Source organism: Aedes albopictus, chromosome 1, assembly GCF_035046485.1.
Source record: "Aedes albopictus strain Foshan chromosome 1, AalbF5, whole genome shotgun sequence".
NCBI classification, from domain to species: Eukaryota; Metazoa; Arthropoda; class Insecta; order Diptera; family Culicidae; genus Aedes; species Aedes albopictus.
The window spans coordinates 150,608,265-150,635,912 of NC_085136.1; the positions used below are offsets into that span (position 1 = coordinate 150,608,265).

Below are 27,648 nucleotides of genomic sequence, written 5' to 3' on the forward strand. Positions count from 1 at the left end.
CTACGACCCAATACACATTACTACACACTTTGCTCAAGTTGACGACATCGTCTAGTCCATCGTGAGTATTGCTTCTAGTAGGGGAAAGTTGGGAAAGGGTCCAGGCTTTGCTATTAACTGTCCTGCAGCTCCACCTGGTCACTCTACAAAAAAAAAAGAGTAATCTCGAGAGGAAATGTTAAGAATATCTAAGGAGGAACTCTGAAACTGCGAGAGAAAATCCGTGAGGAAATCCAATGGAAATATTGGAAAACTCTTTGTTAGAAATCCCTGAAGCTTCTGTAAGGGTCTCGTAGAAATTCCGAGGGAAACTGTTGGAAGCTATTCCAGACGGATGGACGGATCTCCAGGAGGAATCTAGCGAAAAACTCTTGAAGCATATCAACAAAACCTCTGGAAGAAATATCGGAAGGTACTCCAACACATACCTCGTGAAAAACTTCGGCGGAAATCCAGGAAGGAACTGTGGTAGGAAACCCAGGAACAAGTCTCAGAAATCTTGAAAGATGCTTGCTTTAGTTTTGGGTATCCTTTTGTGTAGCTTTTGCAGAATATGCTCATTTTAGAAAATTTGGGCAGATTTGGAATAACTAACATTCAAAATTTCCCTCTGGAAAAACCTGGAAAACTCAGGGAATTTTATTTGGGGTTGTGAGTAGACACCTTAGTATACATAATGAGCCTAAAGAGATATCGCAATTCTGAGCACATTTTTGGCTCTTTAGGGTACTAAAATCATCGATTCTAGTCTGTATTTTTTGTCGAAAATATTTTATATTTTTTTTTGTCCCCATACAATTTTTGAGAATTTCAGGCCCCGTGGAAGACCTTTTAGCCTTGAAATACAGACTTCCAATTTTAGTATGATGGGTTTTTAGCTAAAACGATCGTTTTGCAATATTGAACTTTTAACATTTCCAACTGTTGCAAAAATAGGGACGGCCTACTGTACACTTAGCTGTACTACTTATTTTTTTTATTGGAGCACGGTTCTCAAATTAACACGAGAACATTCATGCTCAATTTTGCTCGTTAATAGAAGCTTATGACTTTCGTTTTATTTTGTAAGCCAGTGTTAGCGTTTCTTTCCTTTTCACCATAATATTCAATCTTGCATATAGCCACCCCATGCAGACGTCTATGTTTTGAACCCTCGCACGTGGTCTTCCTTTGTGGTATTGGTGCGCAGTTGCTATCGGCACGTGGCGAAGAAAATGTTTCGCCTCTGTTTTTCCCAAACTCTGACAGGTTTTCGCCCCCTTCGCGGAGGGAAACTGTAAAACACGCACACGGACAAAGACACGACAGTGATAACATGACACTTGCAGGATTCGTTTCTCCATGGTGGGTTATTTTTTCGCGTATCGATATGGCAGTAGCTTCGGTGGGTGAAAATTTTTGCTTTAGTGAAAAATTTCCGCAAACTTTTGAACCGAATCAGATTTGATTGCGATGTGTGATTCACGAGTGGTCGCTCTCAATACGGAAATGTTAAACAATCAGTTTAATGGAAGTGATGTGATGGTCGAATAGAATAGGAAAAACTAAGCTGAATCAATTTTTCTTCACAACGATGGATTGTTTCACAGAATAGACAAACTATTTTGTCCCATTCCCGACCAAACAGTTCACGAAAAATGTAAAATAAGTAGTGAAAATCGTTTTTTACTGTTAACCACTAGTATAAAGTGATTGTGAAGTTCAAAGATAGCAAAGGAAAAGTTCTTCACAATGTCCTCCGATGGCAGTAGTTCATTTTTCGGAACTTGGGAGGTAATCAAAAGAGGCTATTACGTGGAGATTTTTTTTTCGTAATGTTGATTTTACTTCTATTGCAGATCACTGAATCTCATCTTGACGGGACGGCAGATAAGCTGGGACTGGATGGGTAAATATAAATCTCTTATGGCAGTGAACATATAATTACTAATGAATGAAAATTACCATTAAGAGGTTACCCTGATCGACTTAAAGGGAGTGGCATGAAAGGTGGGATGGGTGATCTGTGTGGCACAAAAGAGTTCATATTGATAAAGTGAAACTGTTGATTAGTGTTGTATTTTGGAGTAGTAAAAATTGTTTCTCATTAATAGGGCATTACCAGCACCACTTAAGATTTTTGATGAACAAATCCAAACTATTCGTCTAGATTGATATATTTGACATTTTTATTGTACGGCCAAGCAAGATGAAAGGAATTATAAAAGTATGACGTGATTTTATAATAATCTATATTGATAAATATGCAGGGTTGCTAATCGGAAATCTTGCAACATACCTTGTCCACCGTACCCTTCCGTCTCGTTGCTCGCATTCTGGTGAGATTCAAACCCACGACTCCGTATTCGCTAGACCGGCGCCTTAACAAACTAAGCTATAGAACACGTAATGGTTCCGCGGAAAAGAAAGCCAAATTGACTCCGAAGCCACACCGTGAACTCTCCTTTTCCACAAACTCATCTCTCTGTCGGATAGACCTGTGAAGGAAAACATTTTGTACTTCGTGCACGTAAAATTCAGTTCCGTGTCAAAAATCCAGCTCAATCCATCAAAGCAAACCAGAGTTAGAGTATGTCAAACTTGGCTATTTTGTATGAAAATCGGCATTTGCCCGATCAATTGTGCACCACAGTTTATGTGCTGTCACGTGGTAAGTTCATTGTTTGTTTAAGGATCTACAAGAACACCATTGAGTATAGGTCATCGGATCTATTAAGGTATAGCCTCTGAAGCCCTCTCAATCGCTTTGAAACGTCTTGAAACGCTTTAAAACGCTTTGAAATGACTCCTAAACTCCCGTGAAACCTCCGTGAAATTCAACTTAGATCCTCTGAAGCCCCCTAAAACCACTCTGAAATTTCCTAAAACGCGTTAAAACGCCCTGAAACGCTATGAAACGCTTCTGAAACTCCCATGAAATCTAAGTGACATTTATTTGCGAGTCTCTGAAGCCCTCTAAAATCACCAGAAATCTCTTGAAACGCTTCGAAACGCCTCCTAAACCCCCTACGAAGTCTGCTCACCTGAGAGCCCCTTAGTCCCCCTTAAACCCATCTGAAACCTAATGAAACGCCTTGAAACGCTTTTAAGAGCCCCATAAACTCTCGTATAACCTCCGTGAAATTCACATTATAGCCTACAAAGCTCCTTAAAATCGCTTCGAAACTTCCTCAAATGGCCTGAAACATATTTACTAAAACACCTTGAAATGCTATGCAACGCCTCTGAAAGTCCCCAGAAAGCTCCATGAAACTCACTAGAGTCCCCCAAAACACCTCAGAAACGTCCTGAAGCGAATCGAAACCTCTTGAAGCGCCTCTGAAATCCCCCATGAAACCTCCGTTATACTCATCTAAGAGCCTCTAAAGCCCCCTTGAACCCCCGTGAAACCTCCTGAAACGCTTTGAAACGCCTTGAAACCCTTAAAAACGCTTCGAAACGGCTCTTAAACCCCCGTGAAACTTTCTTGAAATTCACCTAAGAGCCTCTGAAGTCCCCTAAAGCCTCTTCAAAATCTCCAAAAACGCCCTGAAACGCAATGAAACGCACTATGGCCGGTTTTCATACAATTCGGCGGCCTAAAATATTTTTTTGATTTCTTTATACGTTTATTTTTTTATTTATACGTAAAATAACTCAAATTTGATGTTTCCACTTAATAAATAATTTTTAAGCCAAATTTTTGAAAATGGCGTATAGTCCATTATTGTGATTTTTATGAAAATGTGTATTTAAGCCACATTTACGATGAACGTTTTGGTTATCATACTAAAAGTCGAAGTTCGAATATTGACAGCAATATAAATCAGTTTGGTGTTTGGAACTCTTCACAAGGATGATTAGTTAGCCAATAAATGGATAAAATTTATAAAAAAAACACTGAAAAAAATATGCCCTAAATAAACAACGTGCAATATGTGCACTGAAAAAAATATGCCCTAAATAAACAACGTGCAACGTGCAACTCTTCACGAACTGTTAGCAGACTTATGTAAGAATGCCCTAATACCAACTTTTGCCTGGGACAACTTGGGACAAAAAAAAATATATGATGTTTAAAGTTTTTATTAGATTTCACCATTTTATGTTTACCGGTGTAGCTGCTATATTTGGTGACTTCAAAATATAAATTTATGATTTATTTATATTTCCCAAGTGGCATTTTCTATAGACTTTCCGATAGTGTGCATAAATATGGCCAAATTTTTAAATTAATTTAGAAAAACTCATTGATTAAGAAACCTTATTGTTACTTCTGAAACATTCTTTTTCATGCAAATCACAACTTTGACAATGTATACCTCCAAAACCATAGCAAATAAGGCGAAATTTCTGATTTTTGGCCGCCATAGTGAAACGCCTCTGAAACTCCGATGAAACCGACGTGAAATTCGCCTTCCCTTTAAAATCTCCAGAAACCTCTTCAAACGCCCTGAAACGCAATGCAACGTTTTGAAACGCCTCTTAAACCCCCCATGAAACCTCCATGGAATTCATCTGCAGGCCTCTAAATCCTCTTAAAGCCCCAGAGAGCCTCGTGAAACGCCCTGAAACGCATTGAATCGCTTTGTAACGCTTTGAATCACTTTGAAACGCCTCTTAAACCACCTATGAAGTCTCCATGAAATTCACTTGAGAGCATCTGAATCCCCCCCAAAACCCATCTGAAACCTTCTATAACGCCTTGAAACGACTTGAATTGCTTTGAAACGCCACTAAACTCCCATGAAACCTCCGTGAAATTCACAAGAAAGCCTCCGAAGCCCCCTCAACCGCTCCGAAACTTCCTCAAATACCCTGCAACGTATTTATTGAAACACATTGAAATGCTATGCAACGCCTCTGAATGTCCCCTGAAAGCTCTATGAAAATCGCTAGAGAGTGCCAGAAGTCTCCCAAAACACATCAGTCCCGTCCTGAAGCGCACCGAAATGTCTTGAAGCGCCTCTGAAATCCCTCATGAAACCTTCGTGATGCTCACCTGAGAGCCTCTGAAGCCCCCAAAAACCTCTCTGAAACGCCTTGGAAATGCTTATGAAACCCCAATGAAATCTATGTAAAACTCTAATGAGCAAGGATGGAAATGTTCTCATCGTGAAGCGTGTCAGTCGTGCAAATGCTTTTTTCATTATACAGCAAAATGCTCAGAGCGGCTTCGTGATTCAGAGACGAGTGGTACCAGCTTCGTTAGCTCGCGAGTGAAAAAGTGCGAATATATTCAGGCCCATGTTGTTCACAAGTAAGCTTGCCTTGCGTTTGTGACTGCTCAGCTGCAATCCTCACCATCTTCCATCCCTGCTCATGAGAGCCTCTGATGCCCCCTAACATCTCTTTTAAACGCCCTGAAACGCCATGATATGCTTTGGAACGCGTTGGAATATCTCGGAAACCCTGAGAACCTTCTAAGCCCCTTAAAACAGCTCTCAAACGTCCTGAACCGTGATGGAAAGCTTCAAAACGTCTCTGAAACCTCTTTGAATCAATCGTGAAACTTACCTGAGAGCCTATAAAGCATCCTGAAACGCCACATTACCTAAATGGAGGTATGGATGTACCTGTGCGCAATTCAGATTCCATTATGATCCACTAGCCACTGCCCAGCAATTCCTATCCCTACCTCCTCGTGTTACCGGTCGGAATCTACCAGCAACCTTAGGGAAGATCGGGTAACCAACCCCGGTGGGAACTTTGGGCGTAGGCTGACAGGAAAGGGGGGGGGGGGGGGGGTTCTCCAGGAGGAGCGGCTCACAACAGCGTCAGATCCCCATGTTTGGGGCGGCAAATCAACGTCCGAGTGCCAGGGAAGGACTCTAAGCTCAACTGTGCACTACCCAACAAACATAATTGCTGTACAATGGCTGAATAAACCGCTCTTAAGCTAGATAATAAAATTTTTGGCTGAATAAGCTGTTATTCAGCTGTCATTAATGACTTGGTTACTTGGGTATGGTCCTCCGGAAAGTAAAGGGTTGGTGTCAGGCCCTACGAGCCAGCCGTAAAAAACATTGTAACGGAATATCAGCAACAGAATAATACGAACCAAGACCAACGGCAACGACACCAGCGAACAAGAAGAACTTGCGATTGGAAACTCGGTACGTGGAACTGCCGATCTCTCAACTTCATTGGGAGCACCCGCATACTCGCCGATCTACTGAAGGACCGCGGGTTCGTCATCGTAGCGCTGCAGGAGGTGTGTTGGACAGGATCCATGGTGCGAACGTTCAGATGTAATCATACCATCTACCAGAGCTGCGGCAACACACGCGAGCTGGGAACAGCTTTCATCGTGATGGATGATATGCAGAAGCGCGTAATCGGTTGGTGGCCGACGGACGAAAGAATGTGCAGGTTGAGGATCAAGGGCCGATTCTTCAACTTCAGCATGATAAACCTGCACAGCCCACAATCCAAGCACTGATGATGACAAGGACGCATTTTACGCGTAGCTCGAACGCGAGTACGCTCGCTGCCCAAGCCACGACGTCAAGATCATCATAGGAGATTTGAACGATCAGGTAGGCCAGGAGGAGGAATTCAGACCGACGATTGAAAAGTTCAGCGCCCACCAGCAGACGAACGAAAACGGCCTACGACTCATTGATTTTGTCGCATCCAAAAATATGGATATACGTAGCACCTTTTTCCAACACCAACGCGCCCTTGGAGTTTTCGAACGGAAGGTGTTGCGTACCATCTACGGCGGAGTGCAGATGGAAGACGGGACTTGGAGAAGGCGAATGAACCACGAGCTGCATCAGCTGCTGGGAGAACCAACCATCGTCCATACCGCGAAAATCGGGAGGCTACGGTGGGCGGGTCACGTCATCAGGATGTCGGATAGCAACCCGACTAAAATGGTTCTCGAGAGTCATCCGACCGGTACAAGAAGACGTGGAGCGCAGCGAGCTAGGTGGGTCGACCAAGTGGAGGACGATCTGCGGACCCTACGCAGAGTGCGGAACTGGAGACAAACAGCCATGGACCGAGTGGAATGGAGGCGGCTACTATGTACAGCAGAGGCCATCCCGGCCTTAGCCTGACCGGTAAGGTAAGTTTTTCCAACACAGCCTCCTTTATCGTTACACCTGGAGCAAAGTCTTTGCCTGGAGATCATCACAGACGGAATCTCAAATCGACCATGTTCTGATTGACGGACGGCACTTCTCCGACATTATCGACGTCAGGACCTATCGTGGCGCCAACATCGGCTCCGACCACTATCTGGTGATGGTCAAACTGTGCCCAACACTCTCCGTCATCAACAATGTACGGTACCGGCGACCGCCATGATACAACCTAGCTGGATGAGGCCCCTCTAGAGGACTGCTGGAGCACAGTGAAAGCAGCAATCAACGACGCAGCCGAGAGAGCATCATCGGGTACGTGGAACGGAATCGACGAAACGAATGGTTCGACGAAGAGTGCAGAACGGTTTTGGAGGAGGAGAACGCAGCGGTAAGTAATGCTGCAGCAAGGCATCAGACATAACGTAGAAACGTTACAAACAGAAGCAGAAACAGCAGACTCACCCCTCTCGGGAGAAAAAACGCCGCCTGGAAGAAGCGGAATGCGAAGAAATGGAACTGCTGTGCCGTTCCCAAGATACACGGAAGTTCTATCAGAAGCTCAACGCATCCCGCAAAGGCTTCGTGCCACGAGCCGAAATATGCAGGGATAAAGACGGAGCCCTCTTGACGAACGGACGTGAGGTGATTGAAATGTGGAAGCAGCACATCGATCAGCATCTGAATGACGTGGAGAACGTAGACACGAGAGACAATGGCAACGGAGGAAACGACGATGCCAGTGCAGCGGAGGACGAAAATGAATCAACTCCCACGCTGAGGGAAGTTAAGGATGCCATTCACCAGCTCGAAACAAACAAAGCAGCTGGAAAGGATGGTATCGCAGCTGAACTCATCAAGATGGGCCCAGATAAGTTGGTCACCTATCTACATCGTCTGATCTGGGAATCTGGGATCTGGGAAACCGAACAGCTAACGGAGGAGTGGAAGGAAGGGGTAATCTGCCCCATTCACAAGAAAGGCAACCATTTGGAATGTGAGAACTTCAGGGCGATCACTATTTTGAATGCTGCCTACAAAGTGCTATCCCAGATCATCTTCCATCGTCTGCCACCAAAACGAATGAGTTCGTGGGAAGTTATCAAGCCGGCTTAATCGACGGCCGGTCGGCAACGGTCCAGATCTTCACCGTACGGCAAATCCTCCTGAAATGCCGTGAATATCAGGTCCCAACGCATCACCTGTTCATCGACTTTCAAGCGGTATACGACAGTATCGACCGCGCAGAGTTATGGAGAATCATGGACGAAAACGGCTTTCCTGGGAAGCTGACTAGACTGAATAAAGCAACGATGGACGGTGTACAAAACTGCGGGTTTCCGGCGAACTATCCAGTTCATTCGAATCTCGCCTGGGACTGCGACAAGGTGAAGGTGACGGACTCTCATGCCTACTCATTCACATCGCTCTGAAAGGTGTGATGCGACGAGCCGGGCTCAACAACCGGGGAACGATTTTCACAGAATTCGGTCAATTTGTGTGCTTTGCAGACGACATGGACATTATCGCCAGAATATTTGGAACGGTGGTAGAGCTGTACACTCGCCTGAAACGCGAAGCAGCAAAGGTCGGACTGGTGGTGAATGTCTCAAAAACAAAGTACATGCTGGTAGGCGGAACCGAATACGACCGGATTAGCGGTAGACGGGGATACTTTCGAGGTGGTGGAGTAATTCGTCTACCTCGGATCCTTACTGACGGCTGACAACAACGTGAGTCGTTAAATTTGGAGGCGCATCATCTGTGGAAGGTGGGCCTACTACGGGCTCCAGAAGAAACTGCGGTCGAAAAGGATTCACCCACGCACCAAATGCACAGAGTTTTCGAACGACGCGTGCTAAGGATGATCTTCGGCGGTGTGCAAGAGAACGCTTTGTGGCGGAGAAGGATGAACAACGACCTCGCTGCACTTTACGGCGAACTCAGCATCCAGAAGGTGGCCAAAGCCGGAAGGATACAGTGGGCAGGGCATGTTGCAAGAATGTCGAACAACAACCCTGCAAAGCTGGTGTTTGCTACTGATTCGGTTGCCAAGGCGTGGATCGCAAAGAGCACGATGATGGGTGGACCAGGTGGAGCGTGACCTGGCGAGTGTTGGACGTGACCGAGAGTGGAGAGCGGCAGCCACAAACCGAGTAGGTATTGTGACGTTCTATTGTTGATTATGTTTTGTTTTAAATGTGATGTTGAACAAATAATTGCATTGCATGTACCTGTAAACGTTCGAACTATGAATCCTGTTCAACGAATCTCCTGCAGTGCTACGATGCCGAACTCTCGGTCCTTCAGTAGGTCGTCAAATGTACGAGTCCTCCTGTTGAAGTTTAGAGAACTGTAGCTGCATTGCTCAGTTTACAAGTCCTTGTTCGATGTTGGGATCATTACCGTTTGTCTCGATTAGCATTTTCAGAACTTTGTATTCGCTGGATTTCTTATTTTTGTTCATGAATACAAAACATAACAAAATAAACCTTTACTTTAATATTAAGATATCAGATAATTTATTAAATAAATCACTCAATGTGTAATTCCTTTTTTGTTCACATTTGCTTAGGATCAAGTTTCGACTGGACGAAATGGGAGACATCATCTGGTATAACGATTTGGTTAACACAAACCAAATCTACGACGATCAAAAGAGAGCGAGCTTCGAATCTAGCTTCTGCCCAATCAACGATTCGGCTACTGTACTGTTCAGCTGTGAGACATTTGAAGTTCTTGAACTAAGCTCCAACGGGCCGGGCTTGATATTCGGATCCTACACGGGCCATAGCATTGAGTTTCTAACCAACACACGGAATCCGACCGACCGTATGCTGTTGAAGTGCGAAGGCTGGTGCCAACTGATGTGCAAACGGGTGAAGGATGACCAATCGATAGGGCAGGAAATCCCGTTCACACTGCTATCGGTTCTAGATGATGGCAATTTCTGTGATGTAACGCTTAAAAGCTGCGATAATGTGATTGTAAGTATGATAGTGTTAATTTATTAGAAATATTTTTTTAATTCCATGTAAATACGACAGTATAACGTTCACTCGCCGATACTGCGCTTGAACGGCTTCGACTGCAGTAGCGTAACAGCTGCATCCGTGTATCAGAATCTTACGACCGATCGATCTCATCCACCGTTAATGAAAGTGTGCTCAGTACCATGCGCTAAATCGCCGAAAACGTCAACCCAACATATCAGCCAACGGCCTAGCCCGACTGCAACTAGCAATTTCCTGCTTCCACCATCGTTTGACGTGTACAATCTATCGCCAAAACTTGCCAACATCTCCAACTCTTTCAACTGCCTAACGGCAAACGATTCGATCTTCCTGGATGTGCCCAAAAAACATCACGTATTCTCATCCGATTCCAACCTGAACTCCGATCGGAATATATTCTTCTTCCCCGCTCCCAGCACCCTTTCCGCCATCCATGATCCGTTTCAACGCACGGGAAAGTTCAAAATTCCTGCCTCGCCGTTCCGTGCACGCAGTCCCTCCCCTTTCCCGTGCTCCTTAGACACGCCCCCATCTTCTCCTCTAACACCTCTCTCGGTGTTGAACAACATTCCCTCAAAGATGCTCTCCACCATATTGCACTGGCTGTACTGTGAAAGTCTTCCCGATGATCTAGACGAGGAAACGTGCACCAGTTTGATAGCAATGTGTGAAAGCACGACTCCGTTGAGTCGGATGGCCGGACCATGCAAAAACTTCCTGCGCAATATTCAGCTGAAGAAGTGTAAGTATTTCATTAGTGGGAATCTTTAGAAATAGATCTAAAATCCAGTATTGAATAACCTACTTTTTGTCTTTTATATTAGTTGTTATCGACGTGGTTTCCGATCTGCACGATAGTTTAAACCACGTGATTCAGATGGTGAACCCCAGTACGATTTCTCACAGCCCATGCGTTTTGTGCCAGATATTCAAGGAAGGGTTTAAAGAATCACTCATAGGTAAGTTTGGCTTTACTATAACCTACAGTAGCCTTGGCTCCTACTCCCTTTCCTTTTTCTTGGTATCCTTGCATCTATTTTTGCCCTCTTCTCTGAAATTACAACTCATGTATAAACATATGTTCATAGCAATCCCAATAACTAGAATTGGAATAAAACAGCCGTTTCCCTTGCTTCTAACTGCACAATACAGTATATTTATTCTATCATAATACGCCTAGAAATCGGCAACCTGCGAAATGTGCCGTATCTTCTTCACACGATTTATAAACTTACGCCTACCAAGTGGCAAACCACCAACAGGAACCTCTGTCAAACAGCCAATTGCCAAGCACTCTGACGTCCGCAGAAACTTTCACAGACGTTTGCCGTTGACAAGCGATTGCATTATAATTTTCCAATTTCTCTGACACTTGCACACTGAGGAGGTCCGCTAGTTTCAGGCAGTTTTTTCATACACAGATCGGAAAAAGAATGTAAAAATGTGTGACATATGATGCACATGATTGGAGCGTGGGATATCACGGAAGTTTACATGACATATCGTGTAAATGTCATAAATTTACATGATATATCATGTAAACCATCATAGCAGTAAGTTTACATGATAAAAATTAAGTTTACATGACGTGTAAACCTCATTTTTTTTATCTGTGTATACAACACAGATCGAAAAAAGAGTGTAAAGTTCTGTGACATATGATGCACATGATTGGAGCGTGGGATATCACAGAAGTTTACATGACATATCATGTAAAAGTCATAAAATATCATGTAAACTTCCATTATATGTCATGTAATTGAGCATGACTCTGTGTGTTAACATGACATATAACACAAGTTTACATGATATATCATGTAAACCATCATAACACTAAGTTTACATGACAAAACTGAAGTTTACATGACGTGTAAATCTCATTATTTTTATCTGTGTAGTTTTTGTATATTTGATCTTGCAGTACTGGAGTAGTAACGGGCGGTCAATCAAGACCAAATCTCAAGCTTGATATGTATTCCCTCGCCTATGTTGCCTATGTGTTGCCAAATGATCGTAACTAAACTTCACGATTTCCGTCATTTTATCATAAAGAATATTCTACAATTTCCTCAATTCTTACGAGCCAATTTAATTTTTTGATCTTTTTCTAGCGATCGTGAAGCTCATCCAATTCTGCAACATCTTCACTAAAGATGCCACCACCTTCACACGTTTCCAACGGCACGAGATCATCAAATATGTTCGCTCTCGGACGCCAGTATTCCTGTCGCAAGTTCATCAGCTGCTTCAGAACATCAACGTCGTGCTGTGTTCGTTGACAAACGAGGAGAAAAACGATTTGGTATCGTACTTGGTACCGGAAATCATCTACGCCCTGGAGGTGCTGGCAGCGTCCGTATCGGAAATCAAAAACTCCCTGGAGATTGTGTGCAAGGTAAGTCATATGAATTAAAACATGTCTGGGTTTTCATCGAGCATGTTCACAAATCAGGACCTCAAAACGACTCCGGATATGTGTGGAAACTCGGGTGGTTCATCCAGTGGCATGCGAGACGGACGATCAGGACGAACCCGAACGCGTAGTTCTTCCGGATACTCCAGCAGCGTTGGCCAACCAGCAACTAGTCCCTCAAGCGGCACGAGCGAATCCCGGTTCAACCAAAACTCCGAAAGTGATCTCAAATTTTTCCTATACATGTATGAAGTCAAGAAAATGCGAGACATTTACGGAAAAGTTTGCGGCGCCTTGGAATTCATACTTCGATCCCGAGCATCGTTCAACGAAATGAATCACCTGCATCAGCATGAAACTGTCAGATCGAATCTGGAGCAGATTACTCACGAGGTGCCGATCTACATTGCGCGATTGGAGGAACTGTGTGATATCATCGATGAAAGGATTGGATGGAAGGAGTTCAAGTTTTGCTTCAAGTTCCTGACAAGTCAGGTGGTACGTATTCGTCGGAGAATTTCCTGTTTGAAGATATATACAACAAAATTGGAATTTTAGAATGGGATCATCACGAAACTCCTGGAGCACAAGTCTGCCTTACACGATGCGATGTTGTATGTAAGTATAAATAAATCATACTTAAATACTTAAATACTTAGGCTCAGTGTACCAGTTATGGCTATAGTACCTCAAATTCACCATAGTTGATTTTCAACCATTAAAGATGCAAATCAGCAAGAAAAATTTCGTGTACAACAGATCACGTTCACAAAAGATAATTGCAATCATTCAAACTTCACAATTTGCTCAAATTATGATATAAATAAATCATTTTCCTTAACTTTTCGGCCTCCTTGCACCCTATTTCGCCATAGTGTACCAGTTATGGCAAATCCCATAAGGAATGCATGTAATTAGTGCGAAGTGGAACCCAAATTAACAAATGTGTCCATAACTGGTACAGGGTTCCTATCATTGGCACGTGCCGTAATAAATACTAAAAAATAATTTTAGCTCCATTTCTATATTTTCCTGTTAAGTATTAAAACTAATCAATCATTTGATGTATCGATGACATTCGTCGGTCTTCTTCTTATTTTTGTAGAAATAGTTTTCCTTAGGTAGTGCGATAACTGGTACAGGCACCCTAGTAAATAGTTAAACCTTCATGCTTATTTATATTTTAATCTTTTAGGTGTCTAACTTGGTACAAAAAGAACAATTCACCCGTGCCCTGCTAGAGTTAGGTCTGCTAGCCCATCAAAGCATAGATAGTGGTGGATATGGTGATCCTCGGCCATGTCCAAGCAGATACCAGGATTACAGCAGCACTAAGGTAAAGATCTGCAGCTTAATGTAACCACAGATAATCGGACGTCGCACTCCACTCGCCTCCCATCGAACACCTTTTTAGCGGTTGATTCAAATATTCGGTAGTTGGTCAATTGACCACTCGTGGCGTTGGTATCGTTTTTGCTCCTGTTTGCCCCCTACCGCCACCCAGTGGTGGTCCGGCCATGTACAGTACGATTAGCATTGGGCAGCTGTGTTTTCGTAACGATGTTTTTTTAAATGATATTTGTTCAAAGTGTTACGACTGTTTCGCTGTGATGAAACCTTCACAGATTTTTTTTTCGATTTTCAAGTCGATTATGTTTGCCGTTATGCATGGTGAACATAACATTCAGGTTGGAAGTTTTCTCCCCAGAATTGCTACCTCTTATTGTTTGATCTTTTATGAAGATACGTTTTGGTTTTTTTTTTCAGTTTGAATTTCTTTATTTTAGAACACGTGTCTATGGGTAGGGTATGCGTCTATAGATCAATTCAGGCATAATTAAATAGAACCTGCACTTATACTCCCCAATATTCCCATTTACGTCGGAATAGTGTGGAGACTGCACTCACTGACTTGCAAAACGCTGCCTTCCCAGACAACCAGTCATCGTATAAGATGTTGCATAAGATGTTAAAGTGGAGGCGATATGCGTACATTTTACATGCGCCTAAATGGAGGCATGCACGCATAAGGCCTCCACTTTATCATCTTATGCAACATCTTATACGATGACTGGTTGGCTGGGTTATTCCTCATTCCTCTTTGGAGCCACCATTAAGTATAACTTCAGAGAGGGAGCCAGTGCAATATTACGCACTCACATCGATCTCTGGAGCTACCCGTTGTTCGTCATGCCTACAATTACCGGACAATGACTATCATTCACGATCGAGGAAATGGTATCCTTTGTGCTTCATGGAATATTCCTCGAAAATGATCTTCTGAGCTTTGCTCTCCATACGCCTCAGCGCCAAATGCTTGAAGGTGGCTATGATCCGGTTTACACCCACACTACAGTTTGAACGGCGTCTCATTGATTGCCCGGACGGATGCCGATTCTGAGGGTAAGTAGCAGTGAATACCACTTCACCCCAGTACCGATTATCCAGGTTCGCATCGATCAACATGGATGTAATCATGGCTTTGATAGATCTATTCTAAGCGTCCCTAATATAACCTGCCGTTTCGGACTTTGCTTTCAACACATGTATCACGGCGCATGACATAGCGGCAATCACACGATGTCAAAAATCTTTCTTGATTTCCACTAACACACCGCAGGAAAAGGGGCCTGAGCGGACTTCCCCCACATAAAACTTGCAATCCACGGTTGCTTATCTTGAGTCCAGCCGCAAGTTCCTCCTTCAGCAAATACTCGATGGCTGCTCAGGCAAATGCCAAAGGTACTCGTCCATCAGTTGAGACTTCACTACGTCCATTTCGTCATCTGACTACCATCGAGTGCCGAGATGACTCAGTCAAACGACGGCGACAGACTCCACAAGAGAGTACAACTCCTTGTATCTTTGTTGAGCTCTCTACTCTCGGTTCCAAGTCGATCGAACAACTCGTGGATTCCACACACGTGTCGCCCCAGTTCCTCGCGATATGAACGACGAGTAAACACCCCGTCCAGGAGCTGGTGACTACTTTCTACGAGGGCTTTATGGTCGCCAAAGAAAACGGGGTCTTCTCCTGTAGCTGTTATGCGCCTCCACTGTAGTCGTTCGAACAGTTTACGTAGATGCTGGACTGTATGATGACCGTGCTGACAGGGCGAAGGCCGGTGGTAATAGCGGGTGGCTTCAATGCCTGGGCCGTGGACTGGGGAAGCCGTTCCCTAACGGGGTCATATTCTGTTAGAGACACTGGCCATTAGGCCGTCCCTTATTTTGCAAAAATTGGAAATGTTATAAGTTCGTTAGTGGAAAATGATCGTTTTAGCTAAAAAATGATCGTGTCAAAATTTGAAGTCCGTATCTCAAGGCTAAGTGGTCCCTCAAGGGGCCTAAAGTTGTCAAAAATTGTATGGGACCAAAACAACATGATTTTTTTTCGACAAAAAAAATACGCTATTCTACTAAAACCGGCGATTTTAGGATCCTAAAGGGCCAAAAATGTGCTTAGATTTGCGATATCTTTACTCGTTTTCAAGTTATTGAACAAAATAGGGTTAGTTTGCTTCGGAATCTAAAAAAATGGTCAAAAATGCTGATTTTTCAGTTGTTTTTTGTCAATATCTTGGAAACGAGTAGAGATATCGCAAATCTAAGCACATTTTTGGCCCTTTAGGGTCCTAAAATCACCGGTTTTAGTGGAATAGCGTATTTGTTTTGTCGAAAAAAAAATTCATGTTTTTTTGGTCCCATACAATTTTTGACAACTTCAGGCCCCTTGAGGGACCACTTAGCCTTGAGATACGGACATAAAATTTTGACACGATCATTTTTTAGCTAAAACGATCATTTTCCACTCACGAACTTATAACATTTCTAAATTTTGCAAAATAAGGGTCTCCAGTTAGCCTAGTGGTTAAGGCTATGGATTGCCAATCCGGAGACGGCGGGTTCGATTCCCGTTCCAGTCGGGAAACTTTTCTCGACTCCCTGGGCATAGTGTGTCATTGTGCTTGCCTCACAATGTACAAATTCATGCAATGGCAGGCAAAGAAAGCCCTTCAATTAATAACTGTGGAAGTGCTCAAAGAACACTAAGTTGAAGCGAGGCAGGCCAAGTCCCAGTGGGGACGTAGTGCCATAAAGAAGAAGAAGAAGAAGGGACGGCCTACTGGGCATAGTGTAGCATTGTACTTGTATATTGCCTGACATTATACAAAATCGACTCCGTCGAAAAACGGCGGCAGACTCCACAAGAGAGTACAACTTCTTGTGTCCTTGTTGAGCTCCGTACTCTCGGCTTTAAATCCGTCGAACAACTCGTCGATTTCATACACGTGTCGCTCCAGTTCCTCGCGTTTTAGCGAATTATGGTCATCACACACAGAAATGCTATTTACCTGATATATTTCGCAACCTGACCCAACCGTTGCTATCGCGGTTGATATCACTTTCTTCATGATTTCAATCTGAATACCAAACAAAAACAACACGGCTTTCTACAAGCAAAATAAAAAAAATGTCATTATCTTTGATAATCTTGGGGTTAATTATCTTTAATAATCCTCAGGGATTCCTCCAGGAAGTCCCTCAGGGAAGTCCTCCAAGAAGTCCCTCAGGGGAGTCCTCCAGGAAGTCCCTCAGGGAAGTCCTTCTGGAAGACCCTCAGGGAAGTCCACCCAGAAGTCCTTCAGAGAAGTCCTCCTGGAAGTCCGCTGGGGAAGTCCCTGAGAGAAGTTCTCCAGGAAGTCCCTCAGGGAAGTCCTCCAGGAAGTCCCTCAGAGAAGTCCCTCAGGGAAGTCCCTCAGGGAAGTCCCCTAGGAAATCCCTCTGGGATTCCTTCAGGAAGTCCCTCAGAGATTCCTTAAGGAAGTCCCTCAGGGATTCCTTCAGGAAGTCCCTCAGGGATTCCTTCAGGAAGTCCCTCAGGGATTCCTTCAGGAAGTCCCTCAGGGATTCCTTCAGGAAGTCACTCAGGGATTCCTTCAGGAAGTCCCTCCGGGATTCCTTCAGGAAGTCCCTCAGGGATTCCTTCAGGAAGTCCCTCAGGGATTCCTTCAGGAAGTCCCTCAGGGATTCCTTCAGGAAGTCCCTCAGGGATTCCTTCAGGAAGTCCCTCAGGGATTCCTTCAGGAAGTCCCTCAGGGATTCCTTCAGGAAGTCCCTCAGGGATTCCTTCAGGAAGTCCCTCAGGGATTCCTTCAGGAAGTCCCTCAGGGATTCCTTCAGGAAGTCCCTCAGGGATTCCATCAGGAAGTCCCTCAGGGATTCCTTCAGGAAGTCCCTCAGGGATTCCTTCAGGAAGTCCCTCAGGGATTCCTTCAGGAAGTCCCTCAGGGATTCCTTCAGGAAGTCCCTCAGGGATTCCTTCAAGAAGTCCCTCAGGGATTCCATCAGGAAGCCCCTTAGGGATTCTTCCAGAGAGTCCCACAGGGATTCTACCAGGTAGTTCCTCCAGGATTCCTCCAGGAAGTCCCTCAGGAATTCTCCCAGGAATTACCTCGGTGTTTCACCCAAGGATTCTCCCGGTAATTGCTCTTGCGATTGCACGGGAATTTTTCCCGCGATTACCCAGAAACTTCTCTTGCGATTCCTTCCGGGATTCCTCCTACGATTCCCCGGGAATTTCTCCCACGATTCTCGCAGGAATTCCTTCCGGGATTCCTCCAAGAATTTCTTCGGAGTTGCACCCGAAGATTTCCTCGGTATTTCATCCTATGATTTCCCCGAGAATTCCTCCTTAGATTCCCACAGTATTCCTTCCGGTATTACTCCGGAGATTCCTTCCCGGATTCCTACGGAAACTCCTTCCGGGATGCCTCCGGAAAATCCTTCCGGGATCTATAGGGGAGTATCTTCCTTCGAGAATTCCTTCCCGGAATCCTTCGAGAATTTATTTTAGGATTTTTCTTGGAATTCCTTCCAGAATCCATTCGTGAATTCCTTCCGGGATACTTCGATAGCCATGACAAAGCTGGCTACGACGTTGATATTGGTATAGCAGCCCGGCTCGGAGCACGGTACTAAGTACCGAAAGCTACCGTGGTAAACTATAAAGTACTTATACGCTAATGCGTCTGAAGACTAAAAGCGCGTACTGTACCACGTCACACGATGCGCTCTACATCATCACTGACAGTGGCGATTCCCTAACCTCAAATCTACCTGTTCAACAATTCAACAATTCAAATTCTTGAATTGATAGAAAATAACGAGAATAGCCGTTTTCGTTCCTTTTACATTTGATTTTGATCCTGAATTCTCCGTAATTTCAAGTTTTAAGGTATTGAACAGGTAAAAAGTGAGGTTATGAGCGCCACTGATCATTGGTATGGTGCCTATCGGTATCCTTATCGGGGAGGACATAGAGGCATACGCAGGGCCACAGGTCGAAGGAAGGTGGACCCGCATGTTGATCCTGAGGGTAGATAGTTGAGTTAACAGGTGCTTTGAGGAAGCTATATTCCACCCGACTCAGGCACTTTTGGGCCATGATTGTTTCCGAAAGTATCTACATTATTTTGGTCATGCGAGTTCTCCCGAATGTCAGGCTTGTGCTGATTTAGAGGAAACGGTGGAACACGTTTTGTTCGTATGCCCGCGTTTTCATACAATGCGTGACCGCATGCTTGCCACATGCGGGGAGGTTGGGTTTGGCTGGAATGCCGTTTCAACGGCTACCACCCACATCATCTTGGAGCTACAGAACAGCTGGCGCGTGGACTCAGAGAATAGCTAGTTTCGACGCTATACAAGAGGTGGTTGAGGGGTTCGAAATCGGCTACGTGGGTTATACCGTTGCCATGTGGTCGAAATTGACCCTTACAGCGGTTCAGTGGCTGCAGGGAGAACATCCTGGTAGCGCTGCTGTCGTGGGGTCGGTCTAGTGAGCTGGATTGAACCGATCCCGCGGTTGGAAAGATCAAATTCAGTTCTTGATGCTCGCAGAACAGTTGGGTGTGGGCGTGTTCGTTTACTCTGCTCGCCTTTTTAAGAAGGAGGGAGGGAGTGGTAAGGACCTTTCGGGAAACTGGCTAAGCGGCAGCACGCTACCTTGGTGGACTCCCCAAAGCGTGTCATCGATGTTCGTTGCTGCAGGCTACGCAGCTAACCTTGAGGGTACGATGAGCAGTAGCCCCTCTCTGAAGCAATGCCTTCTTGGTGGTTCCGGAGAGACGACGGGTTTTGGGACATGGTACTTTGTTCTTTGTATGTATGAAACGATTCTACTATTGTCTTTTGAATACGCGTTCCTATACATAATTTATTAAATCATTCCAGCTAAATTTGGTGCAAAGTCTGTGCGAACCACCCTCCGCTATCAACAGTAGTCTGTCGAAGAATGCGCTAAAATTGCTACACTCAGGCCAACTGGCAGACATGGAGTTTGAAGTCGTGGTTTCACCCACTGACTGTCAGAATGAAAACATAACCTTTGACTTTAGCCCGGACGATGCCCTACTGCAGAATGACAGTGGTGCTGCCGTTTGTGGAACACCCGTCAAGAACCAATCTCACACATTTAAAGCCCATAGAGTTATAGTTGCCGCCCGTTGCGAGTGGTTCAAGAAGGCTTTGCTGTCCGGAATGCAAGAGGATATTAATAGGTTAGCAGTGAGTAATACATAGTGACTGGAACAAAATTAACCGACAATAATCTTATATTTCAGGAAAATTGTCATTCACGATACTTCACCTGTGATATTTCGAAGATTGCTCCTGTACCTCTATGGGGCACCGGTTGACAAGTCCGTTGGGGTAGACCAAATATGTGAATTAATGCTGTTGGCTGATCGGTACTCAGTGGATAATTTGAAAGATATCTGTGAAAATACCTTAATAGCGTCAATCGACTGTGACTCGGTGATCTACCTGTTTGGCATATCGGATCGCTTCAATGCCTCTTCGTTGAAAGCAAGCTGTCTATCGTACCTTTCGCAGCACACTGAATTGACTAAGCTGGATATATTCAATGAACTGCCAGGATATCTTCAGGTATTAAAAATTCATTCCCATGTGTCTCCAACTGGTTCTATTAAACCACTTTTCTTACAGAATGAGGTGCAAGACTTGATCAGATGGTGTGGTCGCGTGCCGGAACCCTGGAGCGAACGATCTGACCGTACCAGGCGGAGCCTAAAGAGCCCTTCGAGATCCAAGTCGTCACGATCGAGGAAAACTTCCCCTTCGTTTATGTGACAATGATGTGTGGAGCGAATAATGTTGCCCACGAGGGTGCACTGACTGTCTCTTAAACTCTGAAAGCACTTGTTCTCTCACATCTCTTGACTGGAAAAATATTACTGTGATGTGTCGTAGTTTTAAGGCACGAAAACGAACGAAGCATGTAGCCGTCGGTAATGCTAGCAAGAAACTTACGAAAGCGTATTGTAAAGTCAAAATCATCTCGATGCATTTTCTTTAGCTTTTTACCTGTTGCAAGGAATTTTGTAGATAGTAATCATTTTTTCCAATTCAAAACAAGATCTTCATTACCGAAACAACTATATCGGAAGATGTAAACTCCTGTAATGCAAACATTTTAGTCTTTCAATACTGTAATATAGAATTCAACGCAGTAAGAATAGAGTTTATCACACAAGGTCTAATTAGTTTAGAATCTTTGTTTGCCTTTTAAAAACTATAGAAAAAAATCTTCCATGTTCGGCATGATTGTATCTCCTTGAGACAAGAATGTCCTTCATGGAAGTGATATCTACAAGCATTTCGATATTTCCGGTTTAATTAATGTATTCGTAATCAAATGTGTGTACGAAAATAACCTTAAGGCATTAGCAATGATCGATATTACTTTATTCATTCTTAGTTAGATTGAATTAACAACAATGCATTTTCAGATAATATAAACAATGCAAGTTTGATAATATAAACATTTTATCCTTTTTTGCTGTTCTAAAGCATCTTGTGTAAAAGTATCTAGGCGATTTGTTAGGTAAGATATTATAGTAAAAAACTATTGTGTTTCTATTGTAAACAACTTTTAGTTATAATCTATGGCAAGTCAAAATGATTAGAAAAAAAACAGTGAGTAATGCGACGAAACTGGATTCATTTCACTATTTTAAATGTTAAAATAATAAAAACAAGATTCTTTGACACTGTCACTACGTGCGTATCAATGCAAATTTGAGATACTCCTGCCTTATTTCATATTGATTTGCAGTTCCGATTCGTTCATTTGCGGCTCGTTGGGTGGGCTGTCTCCAGGCCCGGATTAAGGATTGTGGGGGCCCGAGGCCCGATCGGATGCGGAGGCCCCTCGGAGGGATGACCAAAAATGTTTTTCCCTATTTTCGAACAGTACTTGAGTAATATGTGCCCCCTGGCCCCCCCTTAGATCCGGCCCTGGCTGTCTCGATGATTGAATGTTCACTGGTTGGGGCAAAACCCAACTAAAAAGCACAGTCAATGTCAAAATCGATGTCAAAATAAGTCTGTCGTCTGACCCCCGTCGCATCGCAGCTCCTAATCAGGGAGGGTGTAGGCACGTCAAACTCGCACAAACTACGCCTACCTAACATGCATCGAGCGGGCCTTACCAAACAACACAATGCGATTTCGCGGGCCATCCCCATCGGCAACACAAACCGATTTCCAAGCAGGATTCGACCAAGGCTCCAGGTCGCGTGCTAGTCGACACTAACACACTCGCAAAAGATGAGCAGTAGACTTAGGGGCTGTCCATAAACCACGTGGTCCAAGATTTGGGTGCATAGTGAAAAAAATGTCCTCAATTAATTTGTAATTTGTAACTAGCCTCTGTCCAGCAACTCCTATCCCTACCTCCGCGTGGTACCGACTGGAAACTACGAGCAACCTTGACAGTTCTGTCATGGTCAGTGAAGAGAATTGTCAGACAAAAGAGGCACAAAACAAGCAACAAAGAAGGTGCGACGATTACTCTTTATCCCTACTGGTAACAGATAATTGACTGTCAAACGATAAACTGCAACGATCGAAGCGCCATCATCTTTCGAATAGTGGTGAGTATAGGTACCTTTTTCGCGGTGTTGTTTACGGTGAAGCAACACCGCGAAAAGGGTACCTGTGCTCTTCAACATTCGAAAAATGGTGGCGCGTCGATCGTTCTACGCTAGCGATTTTGCGGTGGGGTGATGACGTTTGGAGGCGAATGACATGATCTCAAAATTTTTTGTTGCAGACAAAACGGAAGCTGAATTTGTTGCGTACTTTTCAACTCGTGAATAATCAATTATTGCTAACCCAAAGTCGAAACTGTTTGATGATAGAGCTTCACCAGAGTTACAGTGTTTACCGACTCGAAGTTACCGTTCGAAAATCGCAATGCAAGGCTTAAAAATCTCTAAACTCGTGGTGTACGATGTTAATCCCATTATTTTTAAGTTGGAACAAACTTATGTCGCATGGGTTTGTTTGTCGCAACAAATACAGGTTGCGACATTGTCATTATTGTTGCGCGATGGTTGAATTTTGATTCACTGGTCATGGTAAAATCAGAACCCAATCCCCCCCCCCCCCCCGTTGCATGGGCTTGGCAGGTTCGCCCTCAGGGAAGTAGCTTCAATATTGCGCCTAATAAATAATAAATTATTTCTAAAAAACAACTCCATTGAATTGTTTTTTACTTTTTTATCATTAAATTGTAATTCTCGTGGAGGGAACATTCTTGCAGGAGTGTCTATTATGCGTTCAGTAAGACTCCTTCTAAAGATTCCTCTGAGGATTCATCATGACTGTATTTCTCCATGCAATTCTTCAAAATTTTCAACACGACCTCCAGAGGCACCGCCAGAGGTTCCTTTATGCATTCCTTCAGGGTTAATATTTTTTTTCAAAATGTTTAAAGAAAAAAGATTCTTTTAGGATTCCCTAGAATGACCTCGGCGTAAATTGTTTGAGAAATTTCTCCCTTGCATTCTTTCTCACTCATTTCTATTATTTTAAAAATTTCTCCAGAAATTCCTTTTGAAATTCTTTTGAAAATGCCTCCAGAAATGTTCGTTGGGAGATCTTCAGGAGTTTTTGAAGAAAACTTTCAAAACTTTCATTATGAAACTAGGGTGCGTGTACCAATTATGGCACTACCTAAGGAAAGCTATTAATACAAAAATAACGAGAAGACCAAATAAAGTCATCATTAAGTTAAAATACAGCTTAGTTTCCATACTTTACAGGAAAAATATGGAAACGGAGCCAAAACTACTTTTAGTATTTATTACAGCATATGCCAATGATAGGAACCCTGTACCAGTTATGGTTACATTTATTAACTTCGTTTCCTTTTCGCACTATTTGCTTGCATTCCTTATGGGGTTAACCATAACTGGTACACTACACAGTAAAACCGCTCAGCACTAAAATGTGTAAGCCCTACTCATAAGTGCATAATTTCCAGACCACACAAAAATGTGTTACAGTTACACATTCTCAAAAACAGCTTTATTGTTTTCCAAGGTACCTAGTTAACCTAGCTAGATTGCTGTTCAAAAATATTTGCGAATTTAACGATTTTGCGGACACAGGAGCTGATTTTGTGAATGTGCAAGGGTTACACATTTTTGGTGTAGTCTGGAATTTATGCACTTTTGTGCTGAGCGGCGTTAGCGTGTATAGCGAAAAAGGGTGCAAGGAAGCCTAAATTTTAAGGAAAATGATTTATTTCTACCATGATTTGAGAAAAATGTGGAGTTTAAATGAGTGTGACTATCTTTTGTGAACGTGGTCTGTTGTTCACAAAATTTTTCTTGTTGATTTACATCGTTAAAGGGTGAAAATCAACTATAGCGAATAATTGGTATTATTGCCATAATAGTCCACGGATTTCCTATAAAAATCGCTCGTTTCTTCAGTGATTCTTCAAGGCTTTCAAGGATTGCTATAGAAGAAATCCGTGCATGCAAAATGCATTTCTTTGAACTTTTTTGAGGACTTTCCTTTCTCGAATACTATCAGAATTTCCATTAGGAACTTTTTTTCGGGAATTCTCTCGAAGTTTTTATAGAAAATTTTAAAGCAAATGTTCTTGGATTTTTTTCAAAGATTTCTTAAAAAGATGCAACTCTAGGAGAAAAGTTTTTATTAAAATTAGATTTATTTTAAATTCCTGTAAAGTCCATAAGAAAATTTAGAAATTTCTGTTTGAATTTTTTTCAGGGATTCACTCAGGCGTTTAGTAACTTTTCAAGAAAATTCTCAACAGATAATTCTGAAAATCTCTCAAGGGTTTCTTCCGATGTTTCTCCATGTGTCCAGCAGAGATTGCTTACGATTTATTCTAACCTTTCTTCAGAAATTCTTTCAGATTTTTTTCCGTGATTCTTTAGGGATTTCTCCAAAGATTCTTACAGCAATTTCTATAGAATTTAACATTTTTCGAAAATAAAATCAAGAAATTCTTTGCCGAGGATTCTCTAGCTCTTCTGGGTGTTCTTTCAAAAATTCCTCGAACAGTTCATTATTTCAGAAATTTCTTGGTGTTCTCTATAGAAATCCTCCAGGATTTTTTTTGTTTCTACAAAAAAAATAGTTGGAAGATTTTTGTGCAATCTCTGTCCCTTAGAAATTCTTATAAAAATCTCCACGAGATCAAGAAACCCCTAGAAATTTATTGAGGTAATTCCTTTAAGAATTCCGCAAGTACCTTTGTATGCAGTCATTTTTTTAAATTATATCTATAGAATCTCATTAACGAATATCTTCTGAAATCTTTAATATCCTCAAAAATTTCTCAAGCATTTTTTCCTTCGAATAATGGAAGTATCGTAATAAATTTCTACAGAATATCTCAAACATTCATCCCGCAATTCATCCAGAGATAGCTTCAAAATTGTTTGTCGTATTTTTTTTATTTAAGGATTTGTTTTGAAAAGTTACAAGACCTGTTTATTTATTTATTGATGTTTCTGGGAATCTCCAATGTTATCACCAAGATTTTTTTTTAATTCTTCAGGGATTCTTTCAAATATTGTTCCAGCAATATCTAAAGCAATTTCAGAAAAATTTTTAGAAAAGGTGTGAAGAAAATCCAACAATTTCAAAAAAAGTCTCCTATGTACTTTTGAACGAAAAGCAATTTATAAAAAAAAATCTCCCGCAGAATACCGGTAGATATCTCAGGAAGTGTTTTTCTATGAATCTCTAGAGAAATATCTGCAGAAATTGCAGAGAAATTCTTGAAAAATGGTAAAACTTTACGAGAAACCGTTGGTGGAATTCCCATAGAAGTTAATTGATGATTTTTTTAGGTTAATTCCAAAAAAATGCTCTAACAATATTTTAGAATGATTTCCTGAAAGCTGAAGCAGAGCTGGAGGAATGTTGGAGCAATCTGCGTATGTATTTCCAAAAAAGCTCCTGGTGAAACGTTTAAAAAAGCTTCTGTAAGGATTCAGAGTGTAGAATCAGCATTTAAGTTAAAATACACATTAATGAAAACTAAAAAAATGTAAGGATCCATCAAAAACACTCTCCGGATGTTCCCAAAAGAAATTCAAATATTATTTCTGTAGTTTTTTAATGATTTCCTGAAGAAATATATATTGCGACAGTATATATTAGAATCTGTAAAGCAATTACTGAACAAATCTGTGGTGGCCTAGATATTCTTTGAAAGAATTTTCGAATGAATCCTGGAGAAATTTGCGAAGATTTCAGAAGAAACCCACGGATTTTTTTCCAAAAGAATTTTTAAAGGGAAATTCTTGGAAAATTGCTTAGGAAAATTTGAAGAAAGAGCTGGAGAAGCTTCTTAAAAAAACCCTGGAAGTATTTCTGAAGAAAGCGTTGGAGAAGCTTCCGAGAGAAAGTTTGGTGGATTTTAAGATCGAATTTCTGGAGCTCTTTCTGAAGGAATCCGTGGAGCAATTTTGGATAAAGAAACATAGAAATTGTCTTGAAGGAGTCCTTGAACAAATTTATTGATGTATCTTATAAATAATTTGCGAATGAGCCTCAAGGGAAATTGCTGAAGAAATCCCTGGAATTTCTTAAGGAAACTTTGGAAGAATTTCTGAAGGAAACTTCGAAATATTCTCTGTGAGAGGAGTTCTGGACTATGGTTTGAATTTAAAATATAATTTAAGAATTTTTTGGAGGAATTCTTGAATGATTTCCCGATCGAATTTTTGTACGGATTTCTGGAAGAACCAATGGAGGATCTTATGAGGAACATCATAGACGCTTTTCTAGTGTAATTCTTGAAGTAGCTCCAGGAAGATCCTCTAGAGGAAATTCTGAAAGAAATTCAAAAAGATTTCCTTCAGCAACCCATGGGAAATGTTTAAATAAAATCAAAACGAATCTGTGTAAGACTTTCTGAAAGGAATTCCAGGAGAAATTTCTAAGGAAATCTATGGAGCAATTTCAGGAGAAATCCGTGAAAGGCTTTTTAATGGAGTTCTCGAATTAATTTTAAGAATAAGTTCTGGAAAACTTTGGACACAAATTGAAAGGAAACTATGAATTTACTAAAAAAATCACCGGAGGAGTTCCTGAAGGAATTCTTAGAGAAATCTACAAAGACATTCCTGACAAAATTTCTAAAAGTTTCCTGACAGATTTCTGTAGGAACACTAGATATTTTTTTACTGGAGAATGGAGGAATTTCTGAAGATATCCATGATGGTTTTCTGAATAAATGTTTCGGTAAATTGTTAAAGAAATCAGCAAGGAACTCTGAAGAAATTAATTCTGTTTCCAAAACTTTTTGTTTATTTTCATTCTCAGAGAACATCAAAGAAGGCGATTATCTTACATATATCCAATAGAACGCAAGCAGCTCCTAACTTCATTGAGAAGCAATTTTCATACATGTATGGAAGCGAAAAAAATGAAAATAAAAGTACATGAACTTTCCTAGATTTGCAAGGGCGCTCATAGTGGGAGTTGAAACTATTGTTGTTTGTCAAGAGCTAGTTACTCAGTGAGTAACTAGGAGTCACCTCGATGACACCACTGCTTAGGGAAGATTGGGTAAACAACCCCGGTCGGAACTATGGTCGTAGGCTGACAGGGACCAGGGGGGGGGTTTGCTTCAGCAAACCTGAGCGTCTGTTCTCCAGGAGAAGCGGCTCACAACCAGGGTCGTGCAATTTCGAAAGGAAAACATGACGTACGACGACTGTAGCAAATCGTTTCCCATGCGAACGGACTGCTGTGATGCTTCATCTCTCACCCAGCAACACACTCGTTCGTTGCT

At 42.3% G+C, this 27,648-nt stretch overlaps 1 protein-coding gene across 1 annotated transcript; it reads left to right on the forward strand.

The window, feature by feature from the left end:
• The first annotated feature begins 1,018 nt into the window (after positions 1-1,018).
• Positions 1,019-21,587, forward strand: LOC109424929 (uncharacterized). Its single transcript, XM_062845586.1, has 12 exons — positions 1,019-1,773; positions 1,839-1,888; positions 9,643-10,054; positions 10,115-10,823; positions 10,906-11,040; positions 12,193-12,476; positions 12,534-12,992; positions 13,053-13,112; positions 13,690-13,830; positions 19,731-20,056; positions 20,120-20,444; positions 20,505-21,587. The coding sequence occupies exons 1-12, from the start codon at positions 1,732-1,734 to the stop codon at positions 20,646-20,648; spliced, it is 3,087 nt and encodes a 1,028-aa protein (XP_062701570.1). The 5' UTR covers positions 1,019-1,731; the 3' UTR covers positions 20,649-21,587.
• Positions 21,588-27,648: the final 6,061 nt, after the last annotated feature.

Bases quoted from the DNA above. Each gene is read 5' to 3' on its own strand.
- LOC109424929 (XM_062845586.1), top strand. From the start codon at position 1,732: ATGTCCTCCGATGGCAGTAGTTCATTTTTCGGAACTTGGGAG. The intron at 12,477-12,533 runs GTAAGTCATATG...TTCACAAATCAG, and splicing joins CCCTGGAGATTGTGTGCAAG to GACCTCAAAACGACTCCGGA. The intron at 13,831-19,730 runs GTAAAGATCTGC...AAATCATTCCAG, and splicing joins AGGATTACAGCAGCACTAAG to CTAAATTTGGTGCAAAGTCT.